This window comes from Canis lupus, chromosome 2, assembly GCF_011100685.1.
Source record: "Canis lupus familiaris isolate Mischka breed German Shepherd chromosome 2, alternate assembly UU_Cfam_GSD_1.0, whole genome shotgun sequence".
NCBI lineage: Eukaryota > Metazoa > Chordata > Mammalia > Carnivora > Canidae > Canis > Canis lupus.
The window spans coordinates 4,211,250-4,229,552 of record NC_049223.1 but is presented as its reverse complement, the minus strand read 5'-3'; the positions used below and the strand labels follow the sequence as shown (position 1 = coordinate 4,229,552).

General features: G+C 36.8%; 1 protein-coding gene across 11 annotated transcripts in view; it reads left to right on the top strand.

Annotated features, from left to right (window-relative positions):
• CCDC7 (coiled-coil domain containing 7) overlaps nucleotides 1–18,303 on the top strand; it is a 383,402-nt gene that overhangs the window by 184,388 nt on the left and 180,711 nt on the right. For 10 of the 11 annotated variants that reach the window (XM_038529717.1, XM_038529714.1, XM_038529715.1 and 7 more), the window contains exon 22: nucleotides 14,752–14,865. In XM_038529717.1, coding sequence (XP_038385645.1) covers nucleotides 14,752–14,865 — 114 coding nt within the window. Of the gene's footprint in view, nucleotides 1–14,216; nucleotides 14,321–14,751; nucleotides 14,866–18,303 lie in introns of those variants that run through there. The other variant, XM_038529722.1, reaches the window with a different exon arrangement.

Below are 18,303 nucleotides of genomic sequence, written 5' to 3'. Positions count from 1 at the left end.
ATGAATGAATGAATGAATGAATGAATGAATGAATGAATAAATAAATAGTTTAAAAAACTAATAACTGCATTCAGCAAAGTTTTAGGAAACAAAATTAATATACAGAAAATTGTTTCATTCCTGTAAGCTTATAATGAAGCAACAGAAAAGAAATTGAGGAGATATTCCCAGTTACAATTGTACCAAAAAGAGTAAAATGATGAGGAATAAATTAAGCAGGTGAAGGACCTACATATGAAATCTACAAGACATTGTTGAAACAAATGGAAAGATATACCATCACCATAAATTGGAAAAATTAGCATTGTTAAAATGTTCATGCTTCCCAAAGCAATCTACAGATTCAGTGCAATCCTTATCAAAACACTAATATCACTTTTCACAGAACTAAAACAAATAATTCAAAATTTGTATAGAACTGCAAATGACCTCCAATTTAGAAGAACAAAATAGACGCATAGATCAAAGGAACAGGATAAGAAGCTTAGAAATAAGCCCATACCTGTATGGTCAATTAAACTTTGGCAGAGGAGGCAAGAATACACAATGAGGAAATGATAGTCTTTTCAATAAATGGTGCTAGGAAAAATGGACAGTCATATGCAAAAAGGTGAAACTGGACCACTTTCTTTCACCATACACAAGAAAAAATTCAAAATGGATTGAAGACCTAAATGTGAGACTTGAAACCATAAAATTCCTAGAGGAAAATATAGGCAGTAATCTCTTAGATATCAATTTTACCAACATATTTATGTGTATATATCCTCAGGCAAGAGAAATGAAAACAAAAATAAACTATTGGGGCTACACCAAAACAAAAACCTTTTGTGCCACAAAGGAATTCATCTCAATAATATTGAAGTGTGCAATCCAATAGTGTTGTTTATTCACATCATTGTGTAATGTATTTCCAGAACTTTTCACCTTACATAACTAAAACTCTATACTCATTAAACATCAGCTGCCCATTTCCCCCTCCCTTCAGCCCCTAGCAACCATTCTATTTTCTATTTACAATTTACGCTTGAACAAAATGGGGCATTGGGGGCACTGACCCTGGGCACAAAGATCTATGTATAACTTTTGACTTTTCAAAAACTTCATTACACACAGAAGACTGACCAATAAAAATCAGCCAATTAACTCATATTTTGTGTTATATTTATTATATACCATATTTTTATAATAATCTATAGAAAAGAAAATGTTACTAAGAAAATAATAAAGAAGATAAAACACATTTACAATACTTTGTGTGTGTATATATATATTTGTATTTTAAATTTTTACTTAAATTATAGTTAGCATATAGAGTAACATTGCTTTTAGGAATAGAATTTAGTGATTCATCACTTACATATAACACCCAGTGCTCAACACAAGTGCCTCCTTAATATCCATCACCCATTTAACCTATCCCCCACCCACATCCCTCCATCATCCCTCAGTTTGTTTTCTATAGTTGAGTCTCTTATGGTTTGTTTCCTTCTCTTTTTCCCCCCTTCCATAAGTTCACCTGCTTTTTTTTTCTTAAATTCCGTACATGAGTGGAATCGTATGGTCTTTTGTCTTTCTCTGTATGACTTATTTCATTTAGCATAATACACTCTAACTCCATCGGTGTCATAGCAAATGGCAAGATTTCATTCATTTCAATGGCTAATATTCCATAGTATATATGTGCCACATCTTCCTTATCATTCATCAGTTGATGGACATTTGGGCTCTTTCCATAGTTTGGCTACTGTTGATAATGCTACTACATACACCAGGGCACTTGAACTCCTTTGAATCTCTATTTTTGTATCCTTTGAATAAATACCTAGTAGTGCAATTAATTGCTAGGTCACAGGGTAGCTCTATTTTAACTTTTTGAGGAATTTCCATACTGTTTGACAAAGTGGCTGTACCAGTTTGCATTCCCACAGAAGTAAGAAGGTTCCTTTTCTCTATATGCTTGCCAACAACTGTTGTTTCCTGTGTTGCTAATTTTAGCCATTCAGATATGTGTAAGACGGTATCTCATCATGGGATTGATTTGTATTTCCCTGAGAATGAGTAATGTTGAGCATCTGTTCATGTGTTTGTTATCCATCTGAATGCCTTCTTTGGAAAAATATCTTCATGTTTTCTGCCCATTTTTTAACTGAACAGAATTATTTTTGGGGGGGGGGGTGGTGAGTTTGATAAGTTCTTTATTGATTTTTAGATACTAACCCATTATCAGACCTGTTATTTCCAAATATCTTCTCCCATTCTTTTAGTTTTGTTGATTGTTTCCTTCATTGTGCAGAAGATTTTACTTGATGAAGTCCGAATAATTCATTTTTGCCTTGGGTGGGTTCATTTCTGGGTTCTCTATACTCTTCTGTTGATCTATGTGTCTGTTTTTGTGCCAGTACCATATTGATTTGATCTCTAATATAACTTGAAATCCGGGATTGTGATATCTCTAGCTGTGCATTTCTTTTTCAAGGATTCTTTAGCTATTTGAAGTCTACTGTGGTTCCATTTAAATGTTAGGATTGTTTGTTCTAGCTCTGTAAAAAATGCTCTTGGTATTTTGATAGGGATTGCATTAAATGTGTAGATTGCTTTGGGGGTAGTATAGACATTTTAATATTTGTTCTTCCAATCCATGAACATGGAATGTCTTTCTGTTTCTTTGTATTGTCTTCAATTTCTTTCATCAGTGTTTGTAAATTTCAGAGTGCATGTCTTTCAATTCTTTGGTTAAATTTATTCCAAGGTTGTTTTTGATGTAATTATAAATGGGATTAATGCCTTGATTTCTTTTAATGTAGCTTCATTATTGGTGTCTAGAAGTGCAGCAGATTTCTCTACGTTGATTTTGTATCCTGCAACTTTACTGAATTTGCATATTCTAGCAGTTTTAGTGGAATCTTCCAGATTTTCTTTTTTTTTAATAATAATAAATTTATTTTTTATTGGTGTTCAATTTGCCAAAATACAGAATAACACCCAGTGCTCACCCGTCAAGTGCCCCCCTCAGTGCCCGACACCATTCATGCCCACCCCACACCCTCCTCCCCTTCCATCACCCCTAGTTCTTTTCCCAGAGTTAGGAGTCTTTATGTTCTGTCTCCCTTTCTGATATTTCCCACACATTTCTTTTCCCTTCCCTTATATTCCCTTTCACTATTATTTATATTCCCCAAATGAATGAGAACATACAATGTTTGTCCTTCTGCGATTTACTTACTTCACTCAGCATAATACCTTCCAGTTACATCCACATTGAAGCAAATGGTGGGTATTTGTCGTTTCTAATGGCTGAGTAATATTCCATTGTATACATAAACCACATCTTCTTTATCCATTCATCTTTCGATGGACACCGAGGCTCCTTCCACAGTTTGGCTATGGTGGACATTGCTGCTATAAAAATCGGGTGCAGGTGTCCCGGCGTTTCATTGCATCTGAATCTTTGGGGTAAATCCCCAACAGTGCAATTGCTGGGTCGTAGGGCAGGTCTATTTTTAACTCTTTGAGGAACCTCCACACAGTTTTCCAGAGTGGCTGCACCAGTTCACATTCCCACCAATAGTGCAAGAGGGTTCCCTTTTCTCTGCATCCTCCCCAACATTTGTGGTTTCCTGCCTTGTTAATGTTCTCCATTCTCACTGGTGTGAGGTGGTATCTCATTGTGGTTTTGATTTGTATTTCCCTGATGGCAAGTGATGCAGAGCATTTTCTCATGTGCATATTGGCCATGTCTATGTCTTCCTCTGTGAGATTTCTGTTCATGTCTTTTGCCCATTTCATGATTGGATTGTTTGTTTCTTTGGTGTTGAGTTGAATAAGTTCTTTATAGATCTTGGAAACTAGCCCTTTATCTGATACGTCATTTGCAAATATCTTCTCCCATTCTGTAGGGTGTCTTTTAGTTTTGTTGACTGTATCCTTTGCTGTGCAAAAGCTTCTTATCTTGATGAAGTCCCAATAGTTCATTTTTGCTTTTGTTTCTTTTACCTTAGTGGATGTATCTTACAAGAAGTTACTGTGGCTGAGTTCAAAAAGGGTGTTGTCTGTGTTCTCCTCTAGGATTTTGATGGAATCTTGCCTCACATTTAGATATTTCATCCATTTTGAGTTATCTTTGTGTATGGTGCAAGAGAGTGGTCTAGTTTCATTCTTCTGCATGTGGATGTCCAATTTTCCCAGCACCATTTATTGAAGAGGCTATCTTTCTTCCAGTGGATAGTCTTTCCTCCTTTATTGAATATTAGTTGACCATAAAGTTCAGGGTCTACTTCTGGGTTCTCTATTCTGTTCCACTGATCTATGTGTCTGTTTTTGTGCCAATACCACACTGTCTTGATGACCACGGCTTTGTAGTACAACCTGAAATCTGGCATTGTGATGCCCCCCGATATGGTTTTCTTTTTTAAAATTCCCCTGGCTATTCGGGGTCTTTTCTGATTCTACACAAATCTTAAAATAATTTGTTCTAACTCTCTGAAGAAAGTCCATGGTATTTTGATAGGGATTGCATTAAACGTGTAAATTGCCCTGGGTAACATTGACATTTTCACAATATTAATTCTGCCAATCCATGAGCATGGAATATTTTTCCTTCTCTTTGTGTCTTCCTCAATTTCTTTCAGAAGTGTTCTATAGTTTTTAGGGTATAGGTCCTTTACCTCTTTGGTTAGGTTTATTCCTAGGTATCTTATGCTTTTGGGTGCAATTGTAAATGGGATTGACTCCTTAATTTCTCTTTCTTCAGTCTCATTGTTAGTGTATAGAAATGCCATTGATTTCTGGGCATTGATTTTGTATCCTGCCACACTGCCAAATTGCTGTATGAGTTCTAGCAATCTTGGGGTGGAGGCTTTTGCGTTTTCTGTGTAGAGTATCTTGTCATCGGTGAAGAGGGAGAGTTTGACTTCTTCTTTGCCAATTTGAATGCCTTTAATGTCTTTTTGTTGTCTGATTGCTGAGGCTAGGACTTCCAGTACTATGTTGAATAGCAGTGGTGAGAGTGGACATCCCTGTCTTGTTCCTGATCTTAGGGGAAAGGCTCCCAGTGCTTCCCCATTGAGAATGATACTTGCTGTGGGCTTTTCCTAGATGGCTTTTTAAAAAATTTTTATTTATTTATGATAGTCACACAGAGAGAGAGAGAGAGGCAGAGACACAGGCAGAGGGAGAAACAGGCTCCATGCACCGGGAGCCCGATGTGGTATTCGATCCCGGGTCTCCAGGATCGCGCCCTGGGCCAAAGGCAGGCGCCAAACCGCTGCGCCACCCAGGGATCCCCCTAGATGGCTTTTAAGATAAGAGTTTTGATCAGGAATGGATGCTGTATTTTGTCAAATGCTTTCTCTGCATCTAATGAGAGGATCATATGGTTCTTGGTTTTTCTCTTGCTGATATGATGAATCTCATTGATTGTTTTACGAGTGTTGAACCAGCCTTGTGTCCCGGGCATAAATCCTACTTGGTCATGGTGAATAATTTTCTTAATGTGTTGTTGGATCCGATTGGCTAGTATCTTGTTGAGAATTTTTGCATCCATGTTCATCAGGGATATTGGTCTGTAATTCTCCTTTTTGGTGTGGTCTTTATCTGGTTTTGGAATTAAGGTGATGCTGGCCTCATAGAAGGATTTTGGAAGTATTCCATATCTTTCTATCTTTCCAAACAGCTTTAGGAGAATAGGTATGGTTTCTTCTTTAAACGTTTGATAGAATTCCCCTGGGAAGCCATCTGGCCCTGGACTTTTGTGTCTTGGGAGGTTTTTGATGACTGCTTCAATTTCCTCCCTGGTTATTGGCCTGTTCAGGTTTTCTATTTCTTCCTGTTCCAGTTTTGGTAGTTTGTGGCTTTCCAGGAATGCGTCCATTTCTCCTAGATTGCCTAATTTATTGGCGTATAGCTGTTCATAATATGTTTTTAAAATCATTTGTATTTCCTTGGTGTTGGTAGTGATCTCTCCTTTCTCATTCATGATTTTATTAATTTGAGTATTTTCTCTCTTTTTTTAATAAGGCTGGATTATTATTTCACAGAACCAACTCCTGTTTTGTTGATCTGTTCCACAGTTCTTCTGGTCTCTGTTTCATTGAGTTCTGCTTGAATCTTTATTAACTCTCTTCTTCTGCTGGGTGTATGTTTTATTTGCTGTTCTTTCTCCGGTTCCTTTAGGTGCAATGTTAGCTTGTATATTTGACTTTTTTCCGTTTTTTTGAGGGATGCTTGTATTGTGATGTATTTCCCTCAAGACTGTTTTTGCTGTATCCCAAAGATTTTAAACGGTTGTATCTTCATTCTCATTCATTTCCATAAATCTTTTTACTTTTCTCTAATTTACTGGTTGACCCTTTCATCTTTTAGCAGGATGGTCTTTAACCTCCATGTGTTTGAGTTTCTTCCAAATTTCTTCTTGTTATTCTAGTTTCAAAACATTATGGTCTGAAAATATGCAGGGGACAATCCCAGTCAGGTTGAGACCTGATTTGTGACCCAGTATGTGGTCTATTCTGGAGAAAGTTCCATGTGCACTTGAGAAGAACGTTTATTCAGTTTTGTTTGGATGTAAAGTTCTGTAAATATCTGTGAATTCCATCTGGTCTGGTGTATCATTTAAAGCTCTTGTGTCTTTGGAGATGTTGTGCTTAGAAGATCTATCATTTGCAGAAAGTGCTGTGTTGAAGTGTCCCATTATTAGTATATTATTATCTAGTATGTCTTTACTTTGGTTATTAATTGATTGTTATACTTTGCAGCTCCCACATTAGGGGCATAGATATTCATGATTGTTCTTGGATCTTTGCCTTGGATAGATCCTTTAAGTATGATATAGTGTTCCTCTTCATCTCTTACTACCATCTCTGGAATAAACTTTAATTTATCTGATATGAGGAGTGCTACCCCTGCCTTCCTTTGAGGACCATTTGAATGGTAAATGGTTCTCTAACCTTTTATTTTCAGGCTGGAGGTGTCCTTAGGTCTAAAATCAGTCTCTTGTAGACAGCAAATAGATGGGTCTTGCTTTTTTATCCAGTCTGAAACCCTAAGCCTTTTGATGGGGTCATTAAACCCATCACGTTCAGAGTTACTATTGAAATATATAAATTTAGCGTCATCATGATACCTATTCAGCCCCTGTTTTTGTGGATTATTTCTTTGGGCATCCTCTTTCTTTTACAGTCCCCCTTAATATTTCTTGGAGAGCTGATTTGGTGGTCACATATTCTTTCAGTTTCTGCCTATCTTGGAAGCTCTTTATCTCTCCTTCTAGTCTGAATGAGAGCCTTGCTGGATAAAGTACTCTTGGCTGCATGTTCTTCTCATTTAGGACCCTGACTATATCCTGCCAACCCTTTCTGGCCTGCCAGGTTTATGTGGAGAGGTCTGCTATTACCCTAATACTCCTCCCCATAAAAGTCAGGGATTTCTTGTCTCTTGCTGCTTTAAGGATCTTCTCATTATCTTTGGAATTTGCAAGTTTCACTATTAAATATTGAGGTATTGAATGGTTTTTATTGATTTTAGGGGGATCTCTCTATCTCCTGGATCTGAATTCCTGTTTCCCTCCCCAAATTAGGGAAGTTCTCAGCTATGATTTGTTCAAATACGCTTTCTGGTCCTCTGTCCCTTTAAGCACCCTCTGGAACCCCAATTAAATGTAGATTTCTCCTTCTGAGGCTGTCATTTATTTCCCTTAACCTTTCCTCATGGTCTTTTCATTGTTTTTCTCTTTTTTCCTCAGCTTCCTTCCTTGCCATCAACTTGTCTTCTATGTCACTCACTGGTTCTTCTGCCTTGTTAACTCTCATTGTTAGAACCTCCAGTTTGGATTGCATCTCATTTAATTGATTTTTAATTTCTGCCTGATTAGATCTAAATTCTGCAGTCATGAAGTCTCTTGAATCCTTTGTGCTTTTTTTTCCAGAGCCGTCAGTAGCTTTATAATTGTGCTTCTGAATTGACTTTCTGATATCAAATTGTAATCCAAATTCTGTAACTCTTGGCAGAGAGTCCTGTTTCTGATTCTTTCTTTTGTGGTGAGTTCTTCTTTCTAGTCATTTTGCTCAGTGCAGATTGGCTAAAAACAAGTCATACTGGAAAAAGAAATGGAAAGAGAGAAAAGGAAAAACAAGGAGGGGTATCCTCTGGTTCTATATACTGTAAATCCCTTGACTTCCCCTGGAGCTTTTCAATGCTGCTCGGTCAAGACTTGCTCTTCCCCTGTCCTTCCAGCTGGTCTTATGGGGGAGGGGCCTGATGTGCTGATCCTCAGGTGTATGTAACTTGTGGAACTGCCCCTCCCCTGCCGGGTGCCCGGCTCAGTGGGAGCTATTTATCCTGTGAGGCCCCTGTTCCCTGGTAGCCCCACTCTGTCCCAGGCACAAGGTGACACCAGGAGGAACAACAACACTAGCAGTGTCCAGCTCTCCAGCTTTGGAGTCAGCTCCTGCAGTAACTACCTCAGTCTCCCAGTCCCCCTTGGCCTGGATCCTCCCAGAGGCATGGGGAACTGATCTGTACAGCCTGCAGGGCACCCATTGGCCCATCGAGAGTCCTCGCTGTCCTGTGCCCTCCCCGCCTCAGCTTGTCCTGGGGGTAGCGCAGGATCCTGGGCTGTGTCCCCCAGTTCCCTGGGATCCAGGGCCTGTGCTGCCAGAATCATGCTCCTGGGGCGGGGGCTCCCAAAGGCAGCAGGGCGGTATAGCCCCCTCCTCCCGGAGCCCCCACCTGACTGACCGGCTTCCCCCCTTGGGCCCCGCTGGGTGTGCTCCAGCCCTTTACGGAGCTCGGCCCCAGGTCTGGTGCTCTCTCCCCTGGGCGCACTTGCTGTGTTAGTGACTCCAGGAACCTGGAGGCTTCACCCCCTCTCCTGGGATCCTGCCCGAGTTCCCTACTGAGTGCAGTTCCCTCTGGGAAGAATCCCGGTGCAGATTTTAAATGTTCCTGCTTCTCCAGGGCTGGGATTTCCTGCCCTGGAGGCTTTCCCTGCAGGCCTTAGCCTGGCTCCTCACGGCCCCTCCCCCACTTTTTTCTTTTTTATTTATTTATTTATTTTCGGCATTCCTACCTGTTAGAAGGGCAAACTCCTCTCTGTAGCATTCTGGCTGTTCTCTCTTTAAATCTCAGGCTGAATTGGTAGGTGTTCAGGATGATTTGAAAGTTATCTAGGTAAGTTGGTAGGGCCAACTGCGTTAGGGAGGCGTCATCTTGCTGGGAATCCTCTCTTTTCTCCCTTTTCTTGTGGAGTTTGTTTTGTCAGTCTTCAGGACAATTTCTGTAATATTTAAGATGATTTCATAATTATCTAGTTGTACTAATGGGATGAGATGAACCTAGGGTCCTCCTCCTACTCTGCTGCCTTCTGCCATTTTCCTATCTCTGTTCTATTGGTCTATGTGTCTCTATGCCACTTGCAAACTATTTTCACTTTATGTTTTAAAGTTTTTAAAGATTTTTATAAGGATTATAATGAATCTGTAGATATCCTTGGGTAATAGTGTTGTTTTAACAATATTAATTTTTCCAATCCATGAACAGATGTCTTCCCATTTATTTGTGTCTTTAATTTTTTTTAATTTTTAAAATTTTTTTCAGCAATGTTTTATAGTTTTCAATGTATCTGTCTTTTGCCTCCTTGGTTAAATTTATTTTACTTATTTTATTGTTGTTGATGGACTTCTTTTTTTATTAGTTTCCTTTTCCTATTTTATATTGATGTTTTATAGAAATGTACCTGATGTTTGTACAGTGATTTTTGTGTCCTGAAATTTTGCTGAATTTAGTTATTAATTATAATACATTTTCTGTGACTCTTTAGGGTTTTCTATGTATAAGAACATGTTATCTGGCAACAGAGATAATTTTAATTCTTCCTTTATAAATTTTTATTTTATTTACTTACTTCTTACCCATTTACTATGGTTAGGACTACTAGTACTATATTGAATGGAAGTAGTGAGAGTATGCATCTTAGTCTTGTTTCTGATCTCAGAGGAATAATTTTTGGTGCATGTTAGCTGTGGGCTTTGCATATATGGTTTTTATTATATTGGCATATTTTCTTATAGTCTTAGTTATTTTTAAATCATGAAAGGATGTTGAATTTTTTCAAATGCTTTTTCTACAACAATCAAGATGGTAATTTTTAAAATGTTTTTAATGTGGTATATCACATCAGTTGATTTTCATACATTGATTCATCCTTGCATTCCAGGAATAAATCCCACTTAGCTGTGGTGTTTAGTCCTCTCAGCAAGTTCTTGAATTCTCTTTGCTAATATATTGTTGAGGAATTTACTCCTATGTTTATCAGGGACATAAATTTTCTTTTCATGTGTTGCATTTGTCTGACTTTTGTATCAGGTAATGGTGGCCTAATAAGTTTGGAAGTGTTGTCTTTCCTTCAATTATTTGAATGGATTTGAGAAAGAGTGGTGTTAATTTTTCTTTAAATATTTGGCAGAGTTCTCTAGTGAAGCTATTTAGTCCTGTCTTTTATCTGTTGGGAGGTTTTTGATCACTGATTTAATCTCTTCACTAGTTCTTGTTCTTTCAAATTTTCTGTTTATTCATGATTCAATTGGTATGTTGTGTATTTCTAAGAATTCATCCATGTCTTCTAGGTAATCCAGTTAGTTGGCATGTAATAATTTGTAATGTTCTCTTATGATCCCTTTTATCCCTATGGCATTGGCTGTAATATATCTTATTTTTGATATAATTATTTGAATCTTTTTCCTTTTCATCTTAGCTATTTTAGCTAAATGTTTCAATTTTTGGTCTTTTCAAAGAATCAATTCCTGGTTTTATTGATTTTCTTTATTGTTTTTCTCTTCTCTATTTCATTACCTCTGCTCTAATATTTATTATTTCCTTCATTCTGCTAGCTTTGGATTAGTTTTTCTTCTTTTTCTAGTTCATTGAGATATGGAGCTAGATTGGCTTTTTAGGGATATTTCTTCCTTTTTAATGTAAGTGCTCACAGCTATGTCTTTTCAAATGGCTTTCACTACATTGCGTACATTTTGGATGTGTTTTCATTTTCATTTATCTCGAGATATTTTCTAATTTTCCTTCCAATTTCTGTCTTGACCCATTGCTTTTTTGAGAATGTATTTTAAATTTCCAATATATTTGTAGCTTTCTCAGTGTTCAGCTACTGTTTTAATTTCTTTTCATTGTGATCAGAAAAGTTACTTTGCATGATTTCAGTCTTTCAGATTTTGTGAAGACTTATGTTGTGACCAACATGTGGTCTGTCCTGGAGAATATTCCATGCGCACTTGAGAAAAATATGTATTTTGCTGTTGGAGTTTTCTGCATATATCTGTAATGTCCAACTGATCTATACTCTTGTTCAAGTACTCTGATTTCCTTATTGGAAGTGGGATACTAAAATCTACTACAATTTTTGTTATATTGTTTGATTGTCTATTTGTTTTACTATCTTTTTTATACAATTTGGCTAACGTTTGCTTCATATATTTAGAAGTTTCATGTTTGGTGCATATATAATCATGTATTCTTGGAGAGCTGATTTTTTTTATTATAAGATGTCTTGGGTTCCTGGGTGTCTCAGTTGGTTAAGAGTCTGACTTCTGATTTCAGCTCACGTAGTGATCTCAAGGTCATGAGATTGAACCCTGCATGGTATTCTACTCTTGACATGAGGTCTGCTTGGGATTCTTTTCTTCTCCCTGTGCCCCTCCCCCTGCTCATGGTCTCTATCTGTCATAAACAAACAAACAAATAAATAAGTTGTCTTACTTTGTCTTTTGTAACAGAACAGTTTTTGACAAAAAGTCTCTTTTACTTGTTAACAGTATAGCCATCCCTGCTCTCTTTTGGTTATAATTTACATGGAATATCTGTTTCCATCTTTTCACTTTAGTCCATATATGTCCTTAAATTTACCATGAATCTATTATGAACACCATATATGTGAGTCTTTGGGTTTATTTGTTTTGATACATTAATCTACTCTGTATCTTTTGATTTGGGAGTTCAACTCATTTATGTTAGTAGGTTGTGTTTTGCTAAACATTTATGCATTTATTTTAAGTTATCTAATTAGAAATACAATTGGATAGAGAAGGACTTACTGTTAACATTTTGTTCATTGTTTTCTTTTTCATGTGTTTCTTGCCTCTCATTTCTTATGTTACTGTTTTCCTTTGTCTTTGACTATTTTTTTTATAATGACATGCTTTGCTCTCCTTTTCATTTCCTTTTGTGTACTGTATTAGTCTGCTCAGGCTGCCATAGCTAAATACCATAGGTAAGGTCACTAAACAAGCAATTTATTTCTTAGGGTTTTGGAGAAGGAGGTCCAAGATCAAGTTGCTGGTAAGATAGATTTCATTCTGAGACTTCTTTTCTTGGCTCAAGATTGTCCACCATTTTCTATGTATTCATATAACCTTTTCTTTGTGCACTCATGGAAAGAGACAGAGAGAGGGCATGAATGTGCATATGGGTACACTCTCTGGTATCTCTTCCTACTAAGATGATAATCCTGTTAGATCAGGGCCTTACCCTTGAGATATCACTTAACTTTAATTATTTTCCTAAGCCCTATCTTCAAATCATCACATTGGCGTTAGGGCTCCAACACTGACGTTTAGATGATACAAACATTCATTACCTAACATGTATACTCTATAAATGTTTTCTTTGTGATTACCATGGGGATTACATTGAACATCTTAAAGTTATAACAATCTGTTTAGTCACATATATACATCAATCACAAAACTTCTCCATTTATGTTTCTCTCCAAACTTTGTTGATATCACAAATTACATCTTTATATATTGTGTGTCTGTTAGCATAGATTTATAGTTATTTTTATGCTTTTCTCTAAGTTCCATAAGAATTAAGAGTGAAGTTATGCATCAAAATTTCAATAATATAGGTTTCTACATTTATCTTAATCAAAAACTATATTATTATATAGCTTTGTGTTACCATTTAACATCTTTTCATTTCAATGTAAAAGACTTATTTTAGCATTTCCTTTTGGATATATCTAATGGTATGAACTCCCTCATGTTTTATTTATCTGGGAAAGTATTAATTATTTTTGGAGGGGAAGTCTTAATTTTCCTGTCATTTTTGAAGGATAGGTTTGCCAAATATAGTATGCTTGGCTAACAGTTTTTTCTTTTGGCACTTTGAATATGCCATCCCTCTTCTGGCCTGCAAGATTCCTGCTGAGAAATCCACTAGTAAAGTTATAGAGACTTCCTTGTATGTGATAAGTTGCTTTTCTTTTTCTGCTTTTAAGATTATTTCTTTGTGTTTGTCTTTTAATAGTTTGACTGTAATATGTTTCAGTGTTGGTCTCTTTGGTTTTTCATTGTTGGAGTTAATTCAGCTTGTTAAATTTGTACATCCATTTCTTTTTTCAAATTTGGGATTTTTTTGTCATTATTTCTTCAACTAAAATCTCTGCTCCTTTTTCTCTCTTTTCCATTCTGGGATATCCATAATGTACATCTTGGTCTACTTCGTAGTGTCTTATAAATCCTTTATGTTTCTCTACTTTTCTTTTTTTTATTTTTGCTCCTCAGACTCCAGTAATCAAATATCATATGTCATATATGGAATTTAAGAAACAAAACAAATGAACATTGATTGGGGGTGGATCAAGAAATAGTCTTAACTATAGAGAACAAACTGATTGGTTACCAGAGAGGTAGAGGGCAGAGGGAGAATGGGTTAAAAAGATTATGGGGATTAAGGAGTATACTTGTTATGATGACCACCTCTCTTAGTGTTTACAAACTGGCTTTGTGTAGGGGAATATCTTGACACATCAGCCTGGCAGAGAGGTTCTGAGACTTCTCAAACCTTTTTTGGGGAATGTGTATTCTCTGGGCTTGTATATGCTCTTTTATTCTAGTATATATGTCTGCTTCTAACTCTCCTAATTTCCCTAATAGGCTTTCCCCTATTTCTTCCCAGGAAATTTCATTTTTGGTTACTGTAGTATTTCTCTGCCTGTTATCCTTTGCTTCCTGATCATTTGCAGAACTGCAAACTCCTTGTAGCTCTAATGTGCTATGGTACTCAACTTTGTTTCGCAGCTATTGGTATTCATCTATGCAGCTATTCCCATCAGTGTTCCAAGTCAGGCAAGATAGAAACCAGTCACCTAGGTAGCTCCCAGGTTTGTCAGAAACTTGCAAGTTCCACTTCTTTCTTTTCATCCCAAGGGAGGAGTTGAAAATTGAGAGGCTTCCCTGTGATTGTGGCACACCACACCAAGGTGGGCAAAATACCATGACCTTTTCTACCTTTTTTGGTGCAGTTTTTCTTGGTAAGTAATTTACTTGGGTGATGCATATTCAAACTGGTTTTTAGAGTTCTCATAAAGGTGTTTTGGTTTGTAAATTGTTGTTGACTCAGTGTTTCTTTGGGGGGATGAAGGCCCAGAGCTTACTAGTCCTTCTTCTTGTTCATGTCTTATCCTATGATTAAGTTTTTACTTAAATATAAAAATCCTAGAAAAAATGGAGAATAACAAATCATATTTGATGCTAAGGATTATTAATGAAATGATGAGATAGTTTTAACAATACATATTAAAACTCTTATATTTTCATATCAGACCTAGTATTATGGTAATTTACTTATAACTATAAAAATGAGGATAAATTCTACTGTATACTTGTTACAAACATAAAAGATAAGAGTTTCACAGCAGATCTGTTTCTCGATTTATTCAACTAAATGCTTCTCTTTATGTAGCTCAATATGAAGTACCAGATGAAAATCTTGTGTTTGATAGAAACCAAGATTCGACATCAAAAACACAAATGCAAGTAAAAAAACAAAGAACATCCAAAAGGGAAAGAAACATTGGTAAGTAAAACAATTATAGAAAACTTTAAATTATTATAATTAAACTTAGCAGAAAATTTTTTATTTGGTTTATGAATATATATTTTAGATTATATTTTATGGAACATTTATACTTCCCTTGACCATAATTGTAAATACTCTAAGATAATTAGAGAACAAAAGTGAAATTATTCATAACATTGATATTTCTAGTTGTAATATTATTTCATAATCATAAGTTCTACATTCAGACACCAAGGCTCAATTATGAGTCTGTAATTTTCTGGCAAAGTATGCATGCCTTTTTGTAAGCTGTGGTAGATGTTTCTGATCTGTGGCAGAGACCTTCTACCACAACTCTAATTGGTGAACAGAGATGTTACTGAGAACTGTAAGTCAAATAGCAAATGATCAGAGGGACTTGGAGGAAGAGCAGCCTGAGAGTTTGGGTGGAGGGCCTCAAGTACATTCTCTAGGTTGTGGCCCCACTAAAAGGAGTGACTTTTGAAGTAGCCTAAAAGATGGATGTCATCAAGAATGGCACATAGGGAATATGAGAGTGCAAGTAGCCAAATATTCCTACTACTGGGTGTGCCTTGTTTTCATTTATTGAAGCAGAGTGGGCCAAAGCTTGGTAGTCTTGTTCTCTGGAATGAGAAATTATGCCCCTTCCAGATTATGCCCAGAAATTTGAATAGGTACTGGGTAATTGTTCCTTGTTTGTTCTAATGGTCCAGCCATCTTGCCACATGTGGGTCAGTAGGATGTCTGGTCCTTGTTAAGTTGTGCCCTTGTCCAGACCCACTTAATTGGTGCTATCAATAGATTGGAAGGCTAATGCACCCTTCTGGGTTTGGAACATTTCTAAATCATAACTATGTATTGACATAGATAGTTGGGGGAATTTATGGAGACTTGTGAAACTATAATAATGGTGAATTGCATCCAATCCACATACTCCAAACTTATCCTGCTCATCCATGTGAACAAAGTTTTCGCATAGGGTATTTGTATTGTCTATTACAGAACCAAATTCCTTCACTATGGACAGTAACTTCCATGAGAGTCATAATATTGGCTGCAATTAATACCTCAGTACTACATCACTGAGCTACCTGTAATCACTGGAGTCTCTATGCCCATAAAGCATATGCCCTAGGTATATTATGTTTTTTCATGGAGTAGTTGTTTCTGAGAGAATTTTTGCTTCATTAAGCTTATAAGTAGGACAGTTATTTCTTTTTTTTCCCCAGAAGGACGTTTTTGAGAAAAAAAGTTCTAGATGCTGATAGTTGGGTCATTTCCAGTTTCCTACCTGTCTTGCTAAAGTGGCAATTTCTATCAAGGTTTGGGTGGATGTAAATGGATGTTCATGTAGACAATACTTCTATACTGATAATACATATAATAGTGAGAGTGAAGTTTTGAGGTAGCCTGAGTTTTCCATTAGTGGTGGCTTTGGACCCCAAACCAATAAGGTATTATCAGTTTCCTTCATCCTGGTGTCAGGGGTTGTGGAGACCACTGTCATCTATGCACCAGTATCTCAAAGGCCCAGAAATATAATTCTCCTGCACGTCACCATTGAACTCTGACATTAGCACAAGTTTTTACATCCCCTCTAGGTCCATGAGGCCTGGCAAAACCTATAGTCTTATTTATTTTTGAAAGCCTTAATAAGGTCTTGATAATAGTTGATGGAGCCCTCTGATTCATGGCAAGGATCACTGGGAAAAGTGGAAGCATAAGAACTTGAATTAATCAAAGGATAATTTTACATGGGTAGTGGGTCTGTTGGGTCTTCCTTATCCCACTACATAGCCATAAGGTTCTTGTCAAATAGACCATCAATCTACTTTGAGTCTACACCTTTTTTGAGTAAACACACCCTTTGATCTATTCAAGGCATTTGCCCAAGTGGTCCAGGAGTTTATTAGATTAACATTTTTATATTACTCTCTCTTATAGTCAATCATTGCTGTCATGGCAGTATCCACTATTATTTGTCCAAAAACTTTCTACTTAAGATCCAGATCATGTCCTAGACTAATTACCTTGACCTTATAAGGATGTTTGATCTTGATGTCCAGCAATATTGACACAAATGAAGCCAGAATTTTGAGTCTGGTAAAAAATCATATCATCTACTATCCTCAAACCTTTATTGTACATCCTAGGTACCACCAGGTGGTGCATGAAATCAATATTGCCCCTTCAGGTATAGTTAAAATATGGGGAAAGTATGTTTTACAAGGGCAAGGAGAAGCCATCTCTTGAATCCAAGTGGTACCTAACTGAGGAAGCAGAGTCTTGAATGCCTGTGTTTTTTCATACCCCTTTGTTCTACTTCCTCCTGCAATGTATCCATTGTCAAAACTCTCTGAGAAAGGATTTTTGTATTAGCAAACCAACAAGATTGCATGATTACTTCTTTAAAAAGAATACTTCTTTAAACATGAAGATGAAATATGCAACTCTCAAAAGTCTCTTCGGGTCACTGGACAAAGTGATCCTTAGAACTTATATTCTTTTATTAAATCATGAATCTCATTAAATCACTGCATCATAGGCTGACCATGGGTTCCCAAAATATTAGAACTAATAAGTCATTGGGTGCAACTCAGCATGCAGAGATTTCAAAAATTTTTAATTCCATAGATGGTGAAACTGTAAGTAGTGGCCAAGGTATTGCTTTCCCAGCTTTCTCAAAGCTCCTCTGTTGGAAGTTTAATTTGACCTACCCACTGGACATCTTAGCCAGCAAAATAGGCACTAAATAGAAGAACCATTGTTCCCTCTCAGAAATTAAAAGCACCGTCTTAAAGTATGGCACAGAATCTGCTAGCATACCCTGAGACATGTTGTCCTGAATGGTCATGGGCCCTGTGGGATCATCTGACTCTTGCATGTGACACAGCAGTACCCCTTTAAAGATCCCCAAGTGTTCACTAGTGTTCCTTCCAGAAAAGGATTATGCTTCATTAACAATAATTGCTTGCTGCAGTAATTTGTAGGGGAGAGAGATGCCAGATTTTGAGTTGATCAATGAAAATAGCAAGACAAATTGAAACTAATAAGCACTTATTGTTACTATAATTGTATTAGAAAGAGTCTAAACAAGAAAAGTTTCCAGCTACATCAATGAAATTTCCATTTTGCCCATAGAACAGCATTGAGTGGGGTCAGAATATCAGTGTTGACAGCATTGTAGGTTGACGGAATATCATCTCATAATCAAAGAATCCCCATACAAAAGGCTCTTCCTATTGTAGAGATTTGAAGGCTGAGATGGGTTAGTGATGGGGGAGGGTTAGGAGTGTAAAAGTGGTGAAAACTGTCAAAACTAATAAAAAAATCTACGATGAGATGGTAATGGAAAGGTAAACTATGTAGAAGCATATGAGTAATATAGTGTCTTAGCTGAATCCTCTATGCATAAGAATGTCTCAAAATTGAGGC